The sequence below is a fragment of the Acinonyx jubatus genome, chromosome B2, assembly GCF_027475565.1.
Source record: "Acinonyx jubatus isolate Ajub_Pintada_27869175 chromosome B2, VMU_Ajub_asm_v1.0, whole genome shotgun sequence".
Lineage (NCBI taxonomy): Eukaryota > Metazoa > Chordata > Mammalia > Carnivora > Felidae > Acinonyx > Acinonyx jubatus.
Genome location: NC_069385.1, coordinates 138,615,461 through 138,632,777, shown reverse-complemented (window position 1 = coordinate 138,632,777; position 17,317 = coordinate 138,615,461). Strand labels below are relative to the sequence as shown.

The window sequence follows — 17,317 nt, the reverse complement described above, 5'->3', positions numbered from 1 at the left end:
GGATGTGCAGAAACTGGAACCTTTGTGGGGCGCCTGGGTGGCTCAGTCGGTTGAACATCTGACTCTTGCTTTCGGCTCAGGTCATGATCTCACAGGTTCACGAGTTCAAGCCCCAGGTCAGGCTCTTTGTTGAGAATGCAGAGCCTGCTTGGGATTTTCTCTCCCCCATTCTCTCTCTGTCCCTCCCCCACCCATACACACTCTCTCTCTCAAAACAAACATTTAAAAAATAATTTTAAAAATTAAAAAAATAAAAGCTATTTTGAAGATTATGATTCTGACTTTGGAGGAACTCCGGTGATCGATTGGCAGTGGAAGGAATCACATGTGAAATTCCTTAAATATTTAAAAACTTAAAAAAATAGTTAAGGTGGTAAATGATATGTATAGTTTACCACAATTTAAAAAAATACACATTAAAAAAAAAAAAAAAAAGGAGAAAGGTATCTAGAAAACAAAAACCTGGAAAATGGTGAGGAGGAGTCCCAGAGATCAGCCAGTATAGACCAGAACATAGGCAAGAGGACCCCAGGAAGGGGGTTTCAAAAATGGAGCTAACACACCGGCTCACAGGGATTCAGCTGTGACTGAGGGAAGCCTGAAGGGCGGAGGGGCCCGAGGAGAAGCACAGAAAGAATTAAGCTAATGAAAAAAGGGGCCAGTGAGACTGTCAAGAAAACAGGAAGCTGTGTAAAAACGAAGTCAATGAAGAGCTTCGTGGCTCAGCAGGAAGCCACATCACAGGAGCACCATTTCAAGTGTGAAATAACCACACTAAATAGGCTAAATCTTTCACCTGATAAGTCAGCAATGTCTACTTTTTTTTTAATTGCTTTAAGTTTACTTTGAGAAAGAGAGAGAGAGAGGAAGAGGCAGAGAGAGGTAGTGAGAGAATCCCAGGCAGTCTCCTCACCCACAGCACAGAACCCGACGTGGGGCTCGAACCCACAAACCGTGAGATCGTGACCTGAGCTAAAACCAAGAGACGCTTAACCGACTGAGCGACCCAGGTGCTCCAATGTCTACTTTGTTGAACCAGAAGTCAACAATACAAATATTTGAAAACATGAAGTAAATTCCCGAAGCAACAACAGAAAGCGTTAAAAATGGCCGCCCTGGGGGTGGGAGGAGGATGCTGAGGGGGCATCTGTCTGCTGTCTTGGGGTCCTAATACTTTTGACCGTATCTGACTCTGCTTTTAAACACCGGACGTACATCACTTTTATCAAAAGTCACGAAAACAACAGTGAGCGGGTTCAGGATGGCCACACGCACCTCGCCAGCAAAGAAGACCATTCCCTGTATCTCCTCAGCGAGGATATCGTAGGCTTCTCCGCTCCCTCCCGTCTTCACGAAGCTGTACGCCATCTGGATCCAGGGGTCCGTGCTCCACCGAGTGACAAAATACTTCGTGGGGTCGGGGACCTCCTGTGTGGAGCGGAGGGAACCAGGAGCCGGGATCAAAGAGGGGCCTAGACGTGCGCAGCCAGAGCACAAATCTACACTCCCGCCTCCTCTGGAGACGGAGTTAATCCTCTTAGACTCTGCTGTGGCCCCTCTGCCCCCTGCAGCTCCCCCCGGGCCCCCCCCCACCCCCATTTGTGCAGCTTCCTCCATCTCCGGCCCCAACCCTGCAGCCTCCGCCACGGCTCACTTCCACCCTTCATCCTGCCGGAGACTTTATCGTCGCCAGAGACTGGCGTGTGCCCGGGGGACGGTGGCGGAGGGGTGTCTGGGCCAGAGTGGAAGGGGCGGTGCTGGGACCTCAACTTGCGATTCTCAGCAGGCTGCTCCAAAGGAACGGCCAGACGAGGCCATGTTTCACGTTCACTAAGTTTTGAGTCAGGTGAGCCCTGACGAGCACCACCATGAAAAACAGTTCCACGGAGGGCGCCTGGGTGGCTCAGTTGGTTCAGTGTCTGACTTGGGCTCAGGTCACGATCTCACGGTTTGTGAGTTCGAGCCCCGAGACAGGTTCTCTGCTGTCAGTGCAGAGCCCGCTTCGGATCCTCTATCCCCCTCTCTGCCCCTTCCTGCTCGTGTGCTCTCCTCTTTCAAAAAGAAACAAAAATAGTTCTATGGAAACTACCCACTAAATTCCAAACAACGAATGTGAAAATGAGTTTTTGGACAAAAACCCACAAACTAGGGACTACTGTGAGATGTAATCACATCACGTAAAATAACACTCCCGGGTGTCTCTTTCTCTACTTTATGTAACTTTTCTCTCATTTCATTTCTATTTCCATTCCTTTATTTGAAAAAGATGACAGCTACGCCATTTCCCAATCTGCAGAGACTGTGAGACGTACTCAACTGGCAAATATGAAGTACCCTGAGCCCCTCCGGAAAAAGAAATGAGACTAGCTGCATCTGTAGGGTACGAGAATATTCTGGACAACATCCCTTTGAAAGGAAGGTTGCTCTCAAAGCTCGCTAGGGTTTGGGTTAATACAGGATGTAGGGAAAATGCTGAGCCTGTTACATCCTTAGGAAAGGAAGGGGATGTGGTGCTCGCTTCAGCAGCACGTGTACTAAAATAGGAACGGTACACGGAAGCTCCACGTCGCCCCTGAGCAAACGTGACATGCAGATTCCTGAAGCCTGTCTGTGCCCCAGCGCACTGCCACCCTTTGCAGATTAGCACGAAAGGAAGGGGGTGGAGGGACGAAAAGAAGGAAGAAGGGAAGAGGAATGGGAAAGGAAAAGGAAAAGAAAGAGGTGTGTGGATGATGTGAGCAAAAGGAAGACAATGGCGTGAAAGGCGGTATGGAATATTGCTATAGACTCAATTGTGGCCCCCTCAAATTCGTGTGTCAGAACCCTAAACCCCCCGAACCTCATAATGTCACCATATCTGAGAAAGGGCCTCTCACAAGGTAATTCAGTTCCCATGAGGTCCCGAAGGTGGGCTTTAATCCAGTCTGACTTGTGTCCTTCTAAGAAGAGGCAATTAGGACACAGCCAAGCACAACGGGAAGACCACGTGAGGTCGCGGGGGAAGGCGGTCATCTGCAGACCAAGGAGAGAGGCCTGGGAAGAAGCCAAACCTGCCTGCACCTTGATCTCGGACCTTCCAGCCTCAGAACTACGAGAACGGAAATGTCCATCGTTGAAACCACCCAGATTGGGGTATTTTGTTACGGGAGCCCTGGCAGGCCAGCCCGGGGACTTAGCGGGCAGCCGGACAACGGGAGAGGGACCGACGAGGCCGTCCGCCTTCTCCCCCGTCCCGGAGGCGGCTCTGACCTGCTCCTTGAACAGCTCCCGGAGGGCAGCCATGCACTGCTGGAGCACCTGCTTGTCATCCAGGGTCCTGACGGACGCCACGGCCTCCCCGGCGACCACCGACATCAGCACGCTCTGCTTCTTCTGCAGATGCGGAAGGGACAGTTCACACTTCCTGCTTCCAGTACAGAGGTCCCTGAATGCACGGCTCCGACTGGGGAAGGCCCTCGTCCTACACATCTCAGGATTTCCCCCTGCCCCTCAGCCCCATTTCAACCACCAGTCTGTTTCCCTCACAAAACTCCATATTCATCTCTACATTTTGTTGTTCGTGGCTGAACAACTCAGGAAGAAGTGTAAATATCAAATTCAGGGTTCTCTTGGCTTTTTCCCTTACTTGTTCTAGAAGAAATAGAAGAAGGTGGAGAAGGGAGATCAGCAGATAAAATAAGGGGAAAAAAATCTTTCTCAAACAGTAAAGAAATTTTGCCCAAGTGCAACCTTTTAACAAAGTTTCTTGGGATGGGGTGCCAGGGTGGCTCAGTCAGTTAAGCCTCTGACTTTGGCTCAGGTCATGATCTCAGTTTGTGAGTTCAAGGCCCACATTGGGCTCTGTGCTGACAGCATGGAGCCAGCTTCAGATCCTCTGTCTGACCCTTCTTTCTCTGCCCCTCCCCTACTTGTTCTCTCTCTCTCTCAAAAATAAACATTAAAAAAAAAAATTAAGGGGCCTGGATGGCTCAGTCAGTTAAGTATCTGACGCTTGATTTCAGCTCAGGTCATGATCTCATGGTTCGTGAGATCAAGCCTCACATCGGGCTCTGCGCTGACAGCGCGGAGCCTGCTTGGGATTCTTCCTCTGTCTCTCTCTGCCCCTGTGCTGCTCACTCTCTCTCAAAATAAACAAACATACATTACAAAAAAATTAAGAAAGTTTCTTGGAAGGGAGAAGAAGGGGGAACAAAACACCAAACATGATTCTTTTGCGTGACATTAGTATTACCAAGTCCCAGGGACGCCCCTCCCTCCCTCTGCTCCCCGACCAGTCACATCTGCCAACACGGAGCCTGCCCTCGTCCTCCTCAGGGCCAACCATACCCTGCCCTTCGTCCGTGCTCACAGGACCCAGGAGAGCAGTGTTCAGGCATCAGTCATTACTGTGCTGTGCTGAGCTGACTCTCCCTAAGAGGACTCCCCATCAGCCCGAAATATCTGTTTCCACAAAGAACGAATCCCCTTCCCAGGGAGCAACATTAGTACCTGAATAGAACATGGCAGATGTCGGGCTTTTCCGGTAGGAAAATATCCCAGTCCAAGTACCCTGCCAGCATATAAGTACGTGTCTACAGCATCCGCCACGTCCATTAGCTCCTGAGCTTGACGCAGGAGTCATTACCAATCCAAATTCTAAACTGCAGTAAGGGAGTTCAAACCACATGTCACCACCGATTTTACCTGGGGATCCATGTCATAGAACACAGCAAAAAGCCCCCGCTTGCCGGCACTAGGCGGAACGTGACCGAAAAAGTCAGCCCCCTGAACTTTACTGTCCCAAAATCTGTATGGAAACTGCAAGGCAATCTGGAAAACGAGCAAGAGAAAGATGGTTAAGAGTTTCTAGAATCAGAAGTAATCTCTAAGACGCAACCTATGGTTCTTAACTAAAGCGATACACAAAAAAATCCTAAAATGCTCCCCTTCCGTGCTCCTGTCTCGTCTGTTCTCTCATGAGCATCTGGCTTTGGGGGCCATTCAGTCCCATCCCCCCACCGATAGCGTGGGTGGGGTGGGCGGGACCCACTGACAAACCCTGGGCTAATCCGAAGATGCCAAGCAGTCCCGACACCTGGTCTTGAAGCAGATGTTCTGAAGATAAAGACTCACCTACCCCTAGGGCCACCAGCACTGGCACGTTCTGCTTAGAGAAGATTTTATTTAAAGGCAGAGGAAGTGAAACATTCTCCTCACTGGGACCAATTAATTAATGGAGGGTAGGCTTGGAAGGCAGCCAAAAAAAAAAAAAAAACCCAAGTTCAAATCTTGAATAACAACACTCATTTTCCAAACGTCAAGCAAAACTGAGATCTCAGCCAGCTCTCCTCCTTCTGTTCCGATAATAGCCTTTTGTATTCTTCATCAACAATTACTCAAATGAAAAGAAAATCTTTGAATTTTATTTGGATGCAAAAATGATCCGCTACTCAGCCAGTACCAGAAGGTAAGGAACCCTTGGCACCCAACATTCATCTCTTTGGTTTTGAGGCTACAGTAACTTGGTCACCTTTTCAATGATGCCCGCGCCTAAGCTGTTGATAGCCTTCATCTTCTTGTCCGACAGCGGCGGGTTGAAGTGAATGGCACCTTTCTGCAGTAAGGCCAGAGGTACAGTGACCAACACCTGGGGGGAAAACGAACAGTTCACACACAAAAGCAAAATTACCCAGTGGGTTCATGACCAGGAAAATCTCAGCGCCCAAAGGACGTTCCTCTCTATCGCCAATCACGAGACTGTCAACGTCCCATGTTCTACTGCGAAGAGCCAGAGCCGCCATGGCGGTTCGGTGCACAAGGGCGCCTGGCTGAGCAGAAGCGGCATCCACGTGGAAGAACTTGCAGAAAAGTCTAGATGGTTTACAATAACCCTGGGTGAGAAGAGTCAGTAGATGCCAATTATGAAAAGCAGTACTGTAAGAGGAAATGGCCCTAAATATGGAATCAGAAGAACTACATTTGTGTATTGTTACTAACACTTTCTAATACGTGGCCAAGGTAAAACCTGCCCTACAAACCCCAAAGAGTCGGGATAATGCTTAAAAGTCATACAATACACATCAATACGCTTCATAAATGGTAAAGTCCATCAAAAATATTATGGATTACTGGAGTGCCCGGGTGGCTCAGTTGGTTGAGTGTCCGACTCTTGATTTTGGCTCAGGTCATGATCTCACAAACCGTGAGACAGCATGGGGCCTGCTTCTGATTCTCTCTCTCCCCCTCTCTCTGATCCTCCCCTGATCATGCTCTCTCTCAAAATAAATAAACTTAAAAACATTTTCTTCAAAACATTATGGGCTATTAAGAAGGAAGCAACTTTTTTTTTAAGTAGTTTATTATTTTTATTTTTTTAATGTTTTATTTATTTTTGAGTGAGCGAGAGGGAGGGAGAGAGACAGCACTAGCAGGGGAAGGGCAGAGAGAGAGGGAGACACAAAATCTGAAGCAGGCTCCAAGCTCTGAGCTGTCAGCACAGAGCCCGACGCGGGGCTCAAACTCATGGACTGTGAGATCATGACCTGAGCCGAAGTCAGGCACTTAACCGACTGAGCCACCCAGGAGCCCCAAGAAGGAAGCAACTTATTGCAGGGTCTCCCAACGGCTTACACAATCCTTTAGAGAGTTGAAGGTGCCGATGCTAAGAGCCTTCAAGAACGACTCTCGAGGTCCCATCACAAAACCCTGCCATCAAAGACAGCTGCTGTCTCTCCACACAATCAGAAAACTTCTGGCTCCAGAACCCTGTTACCACAGTCACAATGAGGAGCCATTACCACTGCTACCAGCTCCAGAAGCACGCCACTTCTAGAACAAACTGTGAAATGGGTTCCTCGTGCTTGCCTCACGAATCCCTTGTAGTTAATGAGTGGACCCTGGACCCTCTACTGGCCCCTCTGCGGAAAAACCTAACACCTTGACCACGATGCTGGTCAGAAGTGAAGGAAAAGCCATGCCATACCTTCCAAATCTCACGCCAGTGCATCTGAGTGGCTGCAACATTTCCTATTTAGAACCTCAGCTTCAAGGGAGTCTAGGAAGTGTGTGTGTGTGTGTGTGTGTGTGTGTGTGTGTGTGTCCATTTCTGTCCACACTGCAGGCAGCGTGGACGGAGGAGCGTCCCATGGAACTGGATGCCGAGCACCACATCCACCACAGCCCTCGGCAAAGATGTAGCGTATGTGGCTTGAACCCCAACTCCAGGAGCACAGAAAGGCCAGAGTTGTTCTTGTGATTTTGTCGCTATTTTCTGTCACATGGAACTTTTTATAAAATATAAAACATTTTCTCGGTCATCATCAAGCAAGCCAAAAAAAAAAAAAAAGAGAGAACAATTATTCTGTTGGATGCAGAAGAACTTCAAGGAAATAAGATCTAGATATCTTCTTAACAACAAAAACGCTCTCAAAAGCCCATGAAGCTGGGCGCCTGGGTGGTTCAGTCGGTTAAGGGTCTGACTTCGGCTCAGATCATCATCTTGAGGCTCATGGGTTCGAGCCCTGCATCAGGCTCTCTGCTGTCAGCATTGAGCCTGCTTCGGATCCTCTGATCCTCTCTCTCTCTCTCTCTCTCTCTGCCCCTCTCTGGCTCACTCTCCTCTCTCCCTCAAAAATAAACATTAAAAAAAAAAAAAAAAGCAAAAGTTAAAAAAAAAAAGCACACGAACTTAGGTAAACAAACAGGCCAAAGGGACGAACCCGCTCTGGTCAGGGACTGAGGCCAGACCTGGGTGGAACCAGCCTAAACTGCATTACAGTGTGTCAGATGTTTACTGGTGGATCACGCTGGGGTGCAAATCTTTCACTTCTAAGTCCAGGAAACTTCCAACTCAAACCATGCCATCTTTGCAGACTACTATAAAAATACTTCCTGTAAACATTCCAGAAGAGACTTGAGAACACAGCCTGCAGCTATGCCCTAATAACCCCGGAGAGCTGGACATAAAGAGAGAAGAGCAAAGGTGCTTGGTTAGGGTCAGGCAGAGGGGGACCCAGCGAGAGCTGTCGACAGGCAGAGTCACAAAATACCAGAGCTTGAGCCATCAGCTGACTGGCAATTTAAAAATTTTTTCAAATGTTTATGTGTATTACAGAGGGAGAGAGAGAGAGAGAGAGACAATGTGGGAGCGAGGGAGGGGCAGAGAAAGAGGATCCGAAGCAGGCTCCAGGCTCCAAGCTGTCAGTGCAGAACCTGACGCGGGGCTCGAACTCACGCACCGCGAGATCATGACCTGAGCCCAAGTTGGCCACCCAACCAACCGAGCCACCCAGGCGTTCCGGCTGACTTACAGTTTTAAAGAGAGGTATTTAAAAACAATTTTTACCACCACAAGGAGCTTTAAATTTAAATTCTCAGCTTGGGGCTCCCACATAAGGGCAGGGCTGCTCAGTGGTCTGACACTGGCCACACATCAGACTCACCTGAGCAGTTTCACAAACATGACCAGACTGAATCCCGGAGAATCTCGGGGTGGGGGTGCTGCAGCCTTTCTTTTTAGGCCCCTCCCAGGTGATTCTAACATGAGCCAGGATTGAGAACCACTACCAGTCCATGGGGTCCCTCGGTGGCTCAGTCGGTTAAGTGTCTGACTTCGGCTCAGGTCATGATCTCACGGTCTGTGAGTTTGAGCCCTACATCGGGCTCTGTGCTGACAGCTCAGAGCCTGGGGACTGTTTTGGATTCTGTGTTTCCCTCTCTCTCTGCCTCTCAAAAATAAATAAAACCTAAAAAAGAAATTTTTAAAGACCCACTCTGAGTCCAAAGGCTACACTACCATTCCTAACTACCCCGCTAGCCAATGGCAGGAATAATATGAGGACCCACCCCCTGGGCTCATACACCAGACCCTGTCTCTTCATTTGACATGAGATCCTTTAGCTCAGTAGGAGTATCATGCACTCTGAAATACTTCTAGGTAACTGAAACGGGCAGAGCACAGCTAATCTAGGAATCCAGTGATGGTCTGTCATTTATACATTATGGTCATGTCAGAAATAACTAAACTGAAATAAACTTACAGGATTTATTACTTCCCCTCCACCCCAAGTAAGCATCTTTGCTCTCCAACACCTCAGAAATCTGTGTGACTTTGCATATTACAGCACTTTTCCAGTGGCCACCTACTAACGTGGTTTACAAACACTTCCAGTAACATAAAAGTACTTCTGCCAGTTTCAAAATGAAAACATGGAGCTGTCTTGGACTGAAAAATGATTCCATGGCAAAAGAAACCTACTAAACAAACAAACCAACCCACCACCTTTGTATGTACTGAATTAAGCAAACTAAGTTTTCTGGAATGCGTGACTTCTCAGAGCCTTTAATACACTCTTATTTAACTCAAAAAGTAGACTGCAATATACAACACTTTCAAACTCATTTGCCCAAAGAGTTTCTTTTCTTGTACAACTCTCAGGACTGATGTACCACAGAACCTACTTTAAGAAACACTACTCGGGGCACCTGGGTGGCCCAGTTGGTTAAGGGTCCGACTTCAGCTCAGATCATGATCTCATGGTTCATGGGTTCGAGCCCCGCATTGGGCTCTGTGCTCATAGCTCAGAGCCTGGAGCCTGCTTCGGATTCTGTGTCTCCCCCTCCCTCTGCCCCTCCCTCACCCCAGCTCTGTCTCTGTCAAAAATAACCATTAAAAGTAAATAAATAAGCACTATTCAGAATTCTGTCTTCCATGAATGCATACAGCGTTAGATCAGGTCAATCAGACTTGTGCATCCACACAGAACTGAGTGGAGACAGGGAACTCTTCAGGAATCAAACAAGGCTCCGGGCAGACTGCCAAAGGCCAACTTCCAGGTGGAAAACACTGTTTTCCCACACCCCCAGGCCCCTGGCTGCACCTCGTGAAATGCTAGCACCTACCTTCTGTGCTGTACATCCTGTCCCATCCGTCATGGTAACCTGCACTTCATCTCCAGAATAATCAATGCTCTGCACCTGCGCAAGAAAAACAACCATGAAAACCACGAGGGACGGACCCATACGATCCAGGATCCTCCCCGATTCTATCACGTGAGTTTAGACCTCCAAGACTCCAGAGAATCACTTCCCGGCATTCAGAGATCTAAGTGACATTTACAGCTGACTTCAGGGAACTATCGCTCAGTCATTACAACTTATAAACACTTTGTCAGAAAGTGGAAAATCTTTACAACACAGTCTAGAGTGAAGTATACAGGTAAACGGGGGCCTCTATGATTAGAGCAATGCACAATACAAATGCAGCAGGACAAAGACTCGAAGGGAACACTCGAGAGTGAAAATGGCTGCATTGTGTCAGGGAGGTCATGAGACACTTGAACACTTCATTAGCAATGAAAATGCATCCGAGCCACTGTTGCTTCCAGACCGTGGAGCTGCCTGACGAACAGGCTCACAGCAAGCACCTGTCTCCTGTGTAATCCACGTGTCCCGCACTTGACATCCTCCAAACCCAAGGCCAAACCAGAGCCGCCCCTCCCGGCCGCTGTGGAGACTCACTGGAGACTCCAGCCGAATGTCTAGTCCTTCTGCCAGTTTTTCAATGATTACAGAGTAGCCAGGCGTTAGCAGAGTGTGGTCACCAGCAAACTGAGCAAAGAATTCGTTGTGGTCCCAGGAGCGAGCAGACACCTGGGAAACGATAATGTGCAGGAAAGCTCATGTTATTCTTTTTTTTTTTTTTTTAAGTCAACTCTACTCCCAACATAGGGCTTGAACTCATGACCCCAAGATCAAGAGTGGCACACTCCACCGACTGAGCCGGCCATGTGCCCCAGGAAAGCGGATCTTAGAACAAAAGGTAGACATGACTTGGGCACGGGCACCACTCCTTGATAAACACACTCGGTGTATTACATATCAGTAATTCTGGAAAAGGAGAACTCTATGAGTAAAACTGCGTTTGAGCAACTCCAGCTATAAATATGCCATCCACGTGTCTTCATCGTGGCATCTGTGCAGAGGCTGAAACCCGGCACAGTTTTGGAAAACAGGGTTACTCCAACCACAATGGAGTCGAATGCAGGGAGGTGCGGAGTTGGACAAGAGGTCGGGGTCAGCCGTGGAGCCTCTGTTCAAAATACAGAGGGTCTGAGTATCAAGACCACAGTGGTCAAGTGACTGACGGAGGCAAGTTTAAATTTATTCCAGCGAGACAGGCAGACCGTAACTGCAAGGCTACTCTATTTTGGTCTCCCAAGAGCAGTGTTCTCAGACCACGACGGTTCCACAGAAATGCCTTCAGGGACTCCGTGGAGCACAAGGGAAGACCGGCAGTGAACAGACAAGGCTCTGGGCCCCTCCCGGGTCCAGCCCCGTGGCCGTCCTGCACTTGGTTCACATACTGAGTCTTCGCACCCATTATCGGAAGGAAGGTTTCTCTCACTTAAAAAAAAAAAAGTCTAAACCACTGTGGGGTTAATATGCTCTGAAGTCATGGTTTTTGACCTTTTCAACAGCAGAACCATTGTTTCCTGTTTACCCAAACCGGTCGGGAGTTCAGTGCTTAGATGCGCGGTGCGGGTGAGCATACACACACGCGCACACACACACGCACGCACGCGCTTCACAGAAGCCAACCACACCTGATGGAGGCTGCTCCCGCAGGCGTACTCCAGGTTACTCAGGTGGAAGTGAAGCACCTGTTGTTCAAGTTCACTGAACTGGATCCCCGACTCCTGAATAAAGGCTTTGTAGATCTCCTCGATCTTTTCTGTAAGGGGAAGGGGGCAAAGCAGAAAAAGAACGGCTGTCACATTATTGTCTAATTCCTTATCCTATGCTCCCAAACTCCTGCTACCTGCAAAATCTGCTAAACTCAGATCCCTTCCCAAGCCAACTCGGGGCATGAGGGAGGATATGTTGAGAAGGTTGGTTTCGCTCACAAAGGAAAAGCTTATCTCAACTGGAAACAAGGTCAGGAGGCTACCTTCAACCAGGTTTCATTTCTGCCCAGTTGAAAAAACTTTCCTTTTTGGCTCAAGATGGAGAAAAAAGTACCCCCGCGCCCACCCCACCCCGTCCACCCCCCGCATATATAAAGACACACACCCAGAGAAAAATCCTCTTCCCTTTCTGGTCCTAGTGCGAATCACCTGAAGTCACGTTCTGAGGACCTCCCACCTTAACTAAGAGACCTACAACAGACTATCGGCTGTATTCTCTCCGAAACAAGAATACTCCGTTATGGCCTTTCATCACCTCAGTCTGCTGCCTTGATACCTTCCAATTACCGGTGTTTCACCGCCTACGTAATAAATTCCAAAACCCACAGCCAGACGCTTGCTAGCACCTTTCCAGCCTTTCCAAAGACAGCAACTACTACCCTGCCGCTCTCACGCTCTGCTAAGTTGCAGCCTGGTCTCTTCCCGGTAAATTCCGAGCCTGGGAGGCAGCTGCCCCCACTGGCCTCCCTGCCAGCAGCCCCCAGCCCGGCCCATCGCCCCTGCGGGCCAGCGTCACCCGGCCGCCACGCACCTCGGGAATCCTGCTCGCTAGCAACCCCAGCATTCAGCCACGTCACACAACCGGAACTTTAACTACACACACACAGCCCTGTGGAATCGTTCCAATTCTGGTGTTCGACTCCCTTTATTGTGGGGATGTGGGGATGTGGGGGCGAGGGAGGCTCACGCCCGACACATGGTAAGAACCTTAGCACGGGCCCTTCTTCATCACCTTCCCAGTGAGGACCACCACCCTACATGTACAGCACAGACTCCAGGCTTCTTTCTATCAAGTCCTGTGCACTTGCTTAGCTAGACACGAACTGAGAGGGAATTTAAAAAAAATTTGTTTTGGCAACTCCGGGTTCTCATTAAAATTTTCCACCCTCGTGCTAGATGGTTAATCCGGGGATGCCCGCAGCTGCTCTGGATCTGTGCCGGCCTTTCCCCCCCAGACCACAGGGCTTTCCTGCCACTTTCGCTACCATCCTGCACTCCCACTCCTGCATCCTGCCGTGTCCTTTCTATTTTCCTTTAGGTTTTGTAGAGGTTCGGGGAGAACCAAGACTGCTGGAACAGTATTGAAATTAAGTATGAACAGATTGGGAGAAGGCTTAATGTGATCTTTATGTAAATTGCATTTAAAAGCTTTGTACATATGCTTTGTGAAGTTAACTCTAGCTTCTCACTATTTATATTTGGGTGTTTTGGGCTAAGTGCTAATTAGGTGGAATCTCAGCTCAGATACTACCAGGCAGGATGTAACCGCAACCTTCCCCAAGTGGAGATGTGTGCGCCATTATTCAAGCTTTTCAAAAAAATATTTACAAGACGAAACACCAACTCACACAGCGTTGCTGATCCTGCCCTGATAACTTTTCTTAAGTAAGGCCAAGACAAAGCAGTACTATTAATGGTTTTATGTGGTAGTCCTAAAAGGAGGGTGAAGAAAACCCCGTCCAGTGACTACCACACACGGGCAGAAGGCTAACCAAACTCTGAGAACATTCCGCACAATGTCAGCTTAGTGACTGTCCCCAGTTTCAGAAAATTCAACGGCCCACTACCGGGTCTGGACACTACCTACATTTGATTAAATGATCCCCGTGCATCCCAGGAAATTTCTGAAAATGTTCTGCTGGACTCTGCCAGTGAACACTTAACTAGTTAGGGCGGCTCGACATGGTGGGTCTCAGGGCAGGAGAGGAAAAGGGGAGTAGAGAGAAGGGACGGTCCCTGCCACGGAGACGTTTACTCCAAACAGTGATGCAGCATCTATCAAGATGAAGAAGTAAAAACCCTTATAAGGGAACATACAGTTGAAACAAATTAACATCTTGTGAACGGAATCATACTTTAAGAAACCCAGACATTCGCCGAGAACCACAAGTCAATACATTCAGGGCATAAAAATTGTAGGTTCAATAAATATCAATTTAAGAAGCAGTATGGTAAAATCTCCACTGGCACCCTCACGGAAATGAGTTCTTACAGACAGTCAAGTTTTCGAAAAGAGTACATTTAGTACGTTTTGGTCCATTTAGTACCAAAGCCTAACGATTCTGAATTTAAAATTTTAAACTTCAATACACATTCTTGAATTCTTAAAACGTACTGAAAAAAAAAAATCTCAACCTACTGCCCAAAACAGGGAAAGGAAATCCTGGCATACAGAAACTCTCTTATCTAGAAAGGGCGTTATGGCATTGACCATTCACAAGGGGCTTACCACAGTTTCCTTAAAAGTAAGCTCCTAGGGGCAACTGCAAATTAAACATTTAAATGATCATTTTAAACACCAGCTATTTTATGCAACATAAGATCCATGAGTGCTCATGGACACGGGCATCTAAAGGCCCCTGAGGAAGATCTGCTTTCCAGAGTGGGACAGTCTGGAGAATTCACCACTCCAAAACGAAGGTTCAAAGGACTCCACTTTTTTTTTTTTTTTTTTTTTTAAGTAGACTCTATGCCCAATGTGGGGGCCTGAACTCACGACTCCGAGATCAAGAGTCACATGTTTCACTGACCGAGGTAGCCGGGCACCCCTTCAGAGGACTCCTCTGCTCCTGCTAATCCAGCTTTGGGTTACAGAGAGACTCCCAAGGAACAGTCAGAACCCCATTCTCCCATACCTCCTAAGGGAACATCTTGGAGCTGAGTCTTATCCTTTCTCCACTCAGAGACAACATCCAAGAGAGCATTAAAATGAAAATCCATGCGCTTGTCAATAGTGGGGTCAGTTATTCTTCCACCTTCCTGAATTAAGTCACATCTCTCTCCAAATTTATGCATGCTGATGCCAAGCTTCAAAATAATAAGAATAAGAAGGTGAAAATTTTCCCTGGAAAAAACACTTACAGGTTCTAAGCTGAAATCAGACAGAGCTCTCTCATGGAGAAAATGGTCTAACAGATCCCGAAAGTAAAGCTACACATGCCTCCTGGGGAGTGGCAGCCAAGTCAGGCAGTGAGGAAAGAGCAGGAAATCGAGCGCTTCTCTCAGGAAAACGTGAGGTAACAGCAGGCAGCTTCTATGCCACGCACCCTACAGCTCTGTGGCCAGGGTCTGTTAATGCTTCAGGTGCTACAGCTGCACATGGCCTCCCCTCGCTCTGACGTCCTGTCCCCTGCGTGGACCCTCACAGGAATGAGCACGCAACCACACCAACACTCACAGAAGCTGATGCCGAATTTACGGCAAATAAGTAGTTCAGAGAAAAACCTTGGGCCTACCAGGTCTTCAAAGAAACTATGTAGGGTTGCCCGATAAAAGACAGCATGCCCTCTTAAAACTGGACTCTCAGATAAATAACGAGTGGTTTGGGTTTTGGGGGGGTGGGGGGTTGTTTTTTGTTATTGTTTTTTAGTATAAGTATATCCCAAACATCGCATGCAAAATAGCCCACGTGGTACTTGGGATATACTTATCCTAAAAAAATTTACTTATTTATCCAAAAGGTCAAATTTAGCTGGGTATGCTGTATTTTTATTTGCTTCACCCAGCAAACCTTAAAATGACAAGCTCATCAAGTGGCCTGCAAATAACACACAAATAGAATTGTAGATCTCAGGAAAAAATCCTCTCTGTGCTCTCGCTCCACTTTCTCAGAAAGGAAGAACTGTAACTTTTTATCGGGGATGAGGGGGCAAGAAACCATTTGGGGGTTGTTATTTATCATCCAGAAGCATATTCATACTATACGAAAACAAAACGAGACAGGTTTTTCTTCTGCTTATCTATGAGACGAATCATCAAGAAACCCACTTGTTCACACATGAGTGCTACCGGGTTGTTGATACAGCCATTGACAATCTGCGCCCCTCTTCCCACTGTGACGCCTTTGAAAGATTTATCATCCCATACTCGGCCTCCGATTCTGTCTTTGGCTTCCAGGACAGTCACCTAAAAAGATAGGCAATCAGGGAAGCTACACAGGAATAGAGTAGCCATTTAAATACAGTACTACAAACGCAAAATGACACAGTTAGGTAAGTTCCATACATAGTTAATTATTAGCTCGCTTGTGAACAAAAGTTTAAAAAGAGGGTGGTGTGAACAGAAGCCCAAGTAGATGTTAAAACACACAATCCCGCTTTTAGCAAGGAGTGAGTAGCCTGCTGGAGGAATGCCTTAAACTGTCCCTCCTCCAATCCCACAATAAGAAGATTTGATGAGCCAGCATGTGAGATGCACTAAGAGCTTTTACGAAATACTATCCCACAAATTAAAAAACACTAAAAGAAACTAGGTTAATGCAGTGATTTTGTCCTATGAAACATCTATGTATGTAGCAAAATTCCTTTAGCATTGCAAATGGGCTTTAATGTCCCTAAGATGTGACTATTAAAAAAAAAAAAAAAAACAAGGGCACCAGGGTGGCTCAGTAGGTTAAGCATCTGACTTCAGCTCAGGCCACGATCTCATGGTTCGTGAGTGGAAGCCCCGCATCAGGATCGGAGCCTGAAGCCTGCTTCAGATTCTGTGTCTCCCTCTCTCTCTCTCTCTCTGCCCTTCCCTCCTTGTGCTCTCTCTCAAAATATAAACATTATTATTATTATTTTTTTTATCATATGTCATTCTACCCAACGATGACCTCGTGGGCTTGATCTAAGCAGGCTGGCCCCATACCCAGACGATTTTACCTCCCCCCAGATTTCTTTCTTTTTTTCTTCTTTTTAAGGGCTTAGATGAATCTGCGTTTTTTAACATTTTTTTAAAAATTATTTTTAAGTAATCTTTAGACCCAATGTGGGCTTGAACTTACAACTCTGAGATTAAGAGTCTAGTGCTCTACTGACTGAGCCAGCCAGGTGCCTCTACTTCCCCCAAATTTCTGAGGGCAGGAGGGGCTGTGGGTGACAGACAGCCCTGTGGCTATAAGTGCTACACTTCTCTGGGCTGCAGTGACCTAGGGCAAATGGGAATCCTATGCAGTTCAAGGCCACCCATTCCACTTCTGGATCCCGGAAAGCACTCTTTCAAATTGCTCAAGGAGGTTCCCCAAGTTAGCCATCTCCTAGGTTACTCAAGAGACTCTATTTCCTGACCATGAGAAGGATGGGTGGTCTCTGTAGAGTCTGTCTTATAACCCGGCAAAAGAAAGGAGAGAACAGGTGGAGTCCTCTGAATATTTTATTCCTCATTTTCTTCAACAAGCAAGGCTATAGCCAAATTTCTACCTTCCCCACCCTCTTTCTTGGAGTTCATTCAGATTAACACAGACCCACCCATTTCTAGATTCTTTTTCAGTATAAGAGGAAGGCAGGACATTAAAGACGGCACCCTAGACTTTTGATGTTAATAGTTTCCCCTGTAACATAATCTGTAAGTTTTCTAAGTAAAAACAAGAAATCTTGGCCCTAATACCTGAT

At 47.4% G+C, this 17,317-nt stretch overlaps 1 protein-coding gene across 6 annotated transcripts in view; it reads right to left on the bottom strand.

Annotated features, from left to right (window-relative positions):
- The window catches only part of KDM1B (lysine demethylase 1B), a 62,283-nt gene that overhangs the window by 4,295 nt on the left and 40,671 nt on the right, over window positions 1–17,317 (bottom strand). For all 6 annotated transcript variants that reach the window (XM_027040387.2, XM_053223198.1, XM_053223199.1 and 3 more), the window contains 9 exons: window positions 15,711–15,848; window positions 14,579–14,750; window positions 11,583–11,710; window positions 10,498–10,629; window positions 9,880–9,954; window positions 5,510–5,626; window positions 4,684–4,809; window positions 3,250–3,372; window positions 1,276–1,428 (listed from right to left, as the gene is read on the bottom strand). In XM_027040387.2, coding sequence (XP_026896188.1) covers window positions 1,276–1,428; window positions 3,250–3,372; window positions 4,684–4,809; window positions 5,510–5,626; window positions 9,880–9,954; window positions 10,498–10,629; window positions 11,583–11,710; window positions 14,579–14,750; window positions 15,711–15,848 — 1,164 coding nt within the window. The remainder of the gene's footprint in view (window positions 1–1,275; window positions 1,429–3,249; window positions 3,373–4,683; window positions 4,810–5,509; window positions 5,627–9,879; window positions 9,955–10,497; window positions 10,630–11,582; window positions 11,711–14,578; window positions 14,751–15,710; window positions 15,849–17,317) is intronic.